At 39.7% G+C, this 5707-nt stretch overlaps 2 protein-coding genes across 4 annotated transcripts in view; one reads left to right on the top strand and one right to left on the bottom strand.

Annotated features, from left to right (window-relative positions):
- Window positions 1-5707, bottom strand: part of SNW1 (SNW domain containing 1) — a 57332-nt gene that overhangs the window by 18763 nt on the left and 32862 nt on the right. For all 3 annotated transcript variants that reach the window (XM_011988272.1, XM_011988269.1, XM_011988271.1), the window contains exons 6-8: window positions 4477-4581; window positions 3462-3531; window positions 2446-2511 (exon numbers count right to left, since the gene is read on the bottom strand). In XM_011988272.1, the coding sequence (XP_011843662.1) occupies window positions 2446-2511; window positions 3462-3531; window positions 4477-4581 (241 nt within the window). The remainder of the gene's footprint in view (window positions 1-2445; window positions 2512-3461; window positions 3532-4476; window positions 4582-5707) is intronic.
- SLIRP (SRA stem-loop interacting RNA binding protein) overlaps window positions 1-5707 on the top strand; it is a 65773-nt gene that overhangs the window by 27699 nt on the left and 32367 nt on the right. The gene's annotated exons all lie outside the window — the stretch shown is intronic.

Genomic DNA, 5707 nt, shown 5'->3' with positions numbered 1-5707 from the left:
CATTTATGTGTACTGTCTGTAGTCCTCTTCCATCAGCAGCCAGACGTTTGTCTAATGGAATTGTATAACCCTAGGGTGAAAGCAGACAGAAAACCCAGTCACAGAAGTGCTTCAGTTAATTATTTGAAGTTAAATTAATTTAATTTTTTTCGAGCTGGAGTCTTGGCTCTGTCACCCTGGCTGGAGTGCAGGGGTGCCATCTTGGCTCACTGCAACTTCTGTCTCCTGGGTTCAAGTGAGTCTCCTACCTCAGCCTCCCAACTAGCTGGGACTATAGGCGTGCGCCACTACAGTCAGCTAGTTTTTGTATTTTTAGTAGAGACAGAGTTTCACCATGTTGGCCAGGGTGGTTTTGAATTCCTGACCTCAGGTGATCCACCCTTGGCCTCCCAAAGTGCTGGGATTACAGGCACGAGCCATCAAGCCTGGCTAAAATTAAATTAAAATATGCCCACATTTTAAGACCCACTTAAACTTAACTGGGGTTCTTTTTCCTTATATCTTTCTTCACAATGACGCAAAATAACAGCAGCTATCAATGAATGCTTTATGCAGAAGATCAAACACATCTATGGTCTCATTTAACCTTCATAATAACTCTATAAAGCTTCTAACATTATTGTGTCCATTTCACTGATGCTTTGGTAACATCCCCAAGGTCATACCGTTAAAATAAGTGGACGACTAGGATTTAAACTCAGACAGTAGGATTTCAGAACCCAACCTCTGGAAAAATAGATACTTGTGCTGATAATTGTGGATTTTAATAAAAGGAAATCAGTGTCAAACAGTTCAACAGTTGCTTCTCAAATAAATGTAACAGTCAAACAAAGGCAGAATAAATCACTATAATCTTAGCATCTATAGGAAGTTAAATCTGCTGTACTCTCTTAATGATCTGTTATATTCTTAAAACCCTGAAGTTTTAGTAAATAGAAAAAAAAAGGCTGGGTGCAGTAGCTCAAGCCTGTAATCCCAACACTTTGGGAGGCCAAGGCAGGTAGACTGCTTGAGCCTAGGAGTTCAAGACCAGCCTGGCAATATGGTGAAACCCTGTCTCTACCAAAAATACAAAAAAGTAGCCAGGTACGGTGGGGCACACTTGTGGTCCCAACTACTTGGGAGGCTGAGGTGGGAGGAATGCCTGAGCGTGGGAGGTTTAGGCTGCAGTGAGCCATGATCATACCACTGTACTCCAGCCTGGGCAATAGAGCGAGACTCTGTCTCAAAAAAAAAAAAAAGAAAAGAAAAGAAAAGAAAAAGAAAAAAGAAAAAAACCGTTTGCTAAACCACTGACATTCTACATTCTAAAACTTTGCATCCCATTTCAATAACTCAAGAACTATACTTGAATATCTATGTAACTTTCAGGCTTAGTTTTATTTTCCAGATACCTGACTAGTCTCTCAAATGTTGACCTTTAAGTCCATGGTCTCATAAAAATGAAGCGTTACAGAACCAGCTCAAGATACCATCCAGTTACATAATATTCATGAACTCGAATCAGACCAGTCAACAACCTCTTTGTTTAGGGTGAGTACATAAATTCTCTTAAGAAACCTGAAATGGCCTTCTTTATCCATCAAAAGTAAAACCATGAACTATGATTCAGGGAAGAGGAAAGAGTAATTAGGGAATCTATCCCACAATCAACAGATTCTTAACAACTCCTAGAAACTTTGGCGATTATTAGAGACATATAGCTTAAGCCTTCACTACTACAGAGTCAAGTAGTTGAATATATAAGCACTTAAAGTATCCAAACATTTACTCTGTTCTTGTCATATAATCTTTTACACCAGTTTACTTTCTTTTGGAAACAATTTTTAGACATAAATTTGAGTTTTCTAAATACCATCTTGTATTTATATGGCACTTTATTATACTTATTCCTTCTCTATGTGTTTCTGCTAGCTACAATTCACTAAAAGAACTGATATGGGGCCAGATGCGGTGGCTCACACCTGCAATCCCAGTCCTTTGGTTGGCCAAGGCCAGCGGATCACAAGGTCAGGAGATCAAGACCATCTGGCCAACAGGGTGAAACTCCATTTCTACTAAAATACAAAAAATTAGCCGGGCGTGGTGGCATGCGCCTGTAGTCCCAGTTACTCAGGAGGCTGGGGCAAGGCAATCGCTGCAACCTGGGAGGCGGAGGTTGCAGTGAGCTGAGATCATGCCACTGTACTCCAGCCTAGTGACAAAGTGAGACTCCACCTCAAAAAAAAAAAAAAAAAAAAAAAAAGAACTGACACGGTATTCATGTGCCTGGCATACTAACATTTCTATTACATTTAAAAAGTCACCAAATTGGGCATTCCTTTTTGAAAATACTCAGTTAGGCCATGTGTTGTTTCAACTACAGTTACGCAGGCTGTAGTTGTTTTATTGGTATTTTCCAGTAGGTTATAATACTAACAGAGACTGATTTGACAACTTAATTACCTTTGCATTTTTCCAGTTAGAAATACAAGGAGGAATCTTCCACTCTTGTTGTTCCTTTACAGTCATCTGAGAGAAGAGTGAAAGAAGAGACAGGTTTAGATTTATAGTCTACAAAGTAAATCTTAAGTATAATCTTTATCTTCAAAGATAGCTCCATATACACTGATATATGCACAGATATAGTAAAAGGCCAACAGTCCATTTGTTTGCTAGCACTAGTTTACCATATAATTCTAGTAATAACTTTGAACTACTGGGAAAAACGGAAAATAATCTAGAAATTATTCTTGACAGTTACAAATGTTGGCTAGTATTTTTCCATATTTAAAGCGATGCGACTTTTTTCTTTTTTTTTTTATTTTATTGAGACGGAGTTTCGCTTTTGTTGCCCAGGCTGGAGTGAAATGGTGCGATCTCAGCTCACCACAACCTCCACCTCCTGGGTTCAAGTGATTCTCCTGCCTCAGCCTCCCAAGTAGCTGGGATTATAGGCATGCACCACCACGCCCGGCTAACTTTTCTCTTTTTTTTTTTTTTAAGTAGAGACTGGGTTTCTCCATGTTGGTCAGGCTGGTCTTGAGCTCCTGACCTCAGGTGATCCGTCCGCCTCGGCCTCCCAAAGTGCTGGGATTACAGGCGTGAGCCACCATGCCTGGCCAATGTGACTTCTTTTGGATGAAAAATTGTTCTTTTGATTAACAAAATATATCTTAAAAAGTCATTCAAATTATCAGGGACCTAATAAACCCATATATTCATTTCCAATAACATCCTTTAACTGAAACAGCAGACCCTGTCCATTCCATTAAAAGTAGGGTTTGGGTTACTAATAACAAAACGTATAGCTAACATGTTATATACATTCTCATAAGCATTCTTGAAACTTCATCTTGAAAAATAAAAAAAGAAACAACAAGTCAATGTGGTGACATGCACCTGTACAGGCATAGGGAAGTTATCTATAAAATTAATAACCATAAGTAGAAAAAAAGATTTTGGACTACAGCAAAGAATACCTTTCGGCTAGGAGAATGCATGACAGGTGCAGGAGGAGAAGGTGGTCCCCGGGGAATTTTCTTATTAATCCTGAAGTATAAATCAAAACACAACCACACAGAGATATAGTTTCCTTCCTTTTAGTCATCATACCAAGTCTCCCCTCCTTTTTCTTGCATAAAAGTTTCAAACATAGACAAAAACAGAGATTGTATAATGATATACATTTACCACTCCACTTCTACAATGAATAAAACTTGGCCAACTTTGAAATTGTTACTCACCCCACCTCCACAACATTACTGTCATTTTGCAGAGTAATATACCTTTTTTCCATTTTAAAAAGCAGCTTGAGGCTGGGTGCGGTGGCTCACACCTGTAATTACAGCACTTAGGGAGGCCGAGGTGGGCAGATCGCCTGAGGTCAGGAGATCGAGACCATCCTGGCTAACACGGTGAAACCCTGTCTCTACTAAAAATACAAAAAATTAGCTGGGCGTGGTGGCATGCGCCTGTAGTCCCAGTTACTCGGGAGGCCAAGGCAGGAGAATGGCATGAACCCAGGAGGCGGAGCTTGCAGTGAGCTGACATGGCGCCACTGCACTCTAGCCTGGGTGACAGAGTAAGACTCTGTCTAAAAAAAAAAAAAAAAAGGCAGGTTTATTGAGATAATTGACATTTATTAGCTATACATATTTAAAGTATATAATTTGATTAAATTTTGACACAAATATGCACCTGTGAAATCATCATCACAAGCAAGATCGTGAACATGTCTATCATCCCCAAAAGTTTCTGCTTGCCCCTTGCCTATTCCTCTTGTCCCTCTCATCTCTTCTCTGTCCCTACCTCCTTCCCCAGAGGCAACCACTGATCCTTCTGTAACTACAGGTTAGTTTGCATTTCCTGGAGTTTTATATAAATGGAATCATACTGTATGTACTTGTTTTCGTCTGGCTTCTTTCACTCAGCATAATCGTTTTGAGATTCATCCATGTTATTGTGTGTATTAGTAGCCTATTTCTTTTTACTTACTTGAACCTTGGAGGCTCCATTGGATCTTTCTGCATTTCTACCATCCGAATAACTCTCTGTTTAGCTCCAGAGTTGAATGCCACTCCTTGCTGAGATGGTGTATATCTGAAGAAAGCAGATAAAAACTAAAGGTGTAATTAGTTCAAGCTTTCAGTAGGTATCTTCCTTCTATTACAATCTTAAGCTAGACTACATTTTCAATTCCTTTCGCAAAGTATTAACAGAAAATTAACACAATATTTAGACAAAGCAGACAGCAAGAGGGATAAAAGAACATAAATTACGAGTTACAGTAAAAAACTTGAGTGGTATTAGTTTGCAAATAACCCATCCTCATATGTTTTCCAACATGGAAGGTGCAGAGTTCAGTTTCACAGACAAGCAGTCTAGAAAATAGTACCTATTTGGTATGCCTGCATCTGAGGAAAAAATACTCATAATAATCCCAGCAGGCAACTTACAGTTAGTAGTTTTTGATTAATCATAGGTTATAAAACAGAGAAAAAATAATGACAGAAGCCCTACCAACTCTGAATTTTCCCTTAATATCTGTATGTAATTCATCTCTCTATGCAGATTTAGTCAAGTGAAACGTCTCAAAATTTAGAAGTATTATAAAGATATCTATTACCTATAAATAATAATTGTGGTTTAGGTCATATACCACAAGTAATTGTTAATTTCTAAAAATAAAAAATATAATTTGAAAATAGCACAGGGCCAGGCCGGGTGGCTCATGCCTGCAATCCCAGCACTTTGCGAGGGCGAGGTGGGCGGATCATCTGAGGTCAGGAGTTTGAGACCAGCCTGGCCAACGTGGTGAAACCCTGTCTCTACTAAAAATACAAAAATTAGCTGAGCATGGTGGTGCAAGCCTGTAATCCCAGCTACTCAGGAGGCTGAGGCAGGAGAATCGCTTGAACCCAGGAAGCAGAGGTTGCAGTGAACCAAGATCGTGCCATTGCATTCTAGCCTGCATGAAAGAGTGAGACTGCGTGACAGAGCGAAACTCCATCTCAAAAAAAAAAAAGAAAGAAAGAAAGAAAAGAGCATAGGCTGGGCACAGTGGCTCACGCCTATAATCCCGGCACTTTGGGAGGTTGAGGAGGATGGATTATTTGAGGTCAGAAGTCTGAGACCAGCCTGGCCAACGTGGTGAAACCCTGTCTCTACTAAAAAAAATACAAAAATTAGCCAGGTATGGTGGTGGGCACCTGTAATCTCAGCTACT

This window comes from Mandrillus leucophaeus, unplaced genomic scaffold (assembly GCF_000951045.1).
Source record: "Mandrillus leucophaeus isolate KB7577 unplaced genomic scaffold, Mleu.le_1.0 Scaffold326, whole genome shotgun sequence".
NCBI lineage: Eukaryota > Metazoa > Chordata > Mammalia > Primates > Cercopithecidae > Mandrillus > Mandrillus leucophaeus.
The sequence above is the reverse complement of the archived record's forward strand: the minus strand, read 5'-3'. Positions and strand labels throughout refer to the sequence as shown.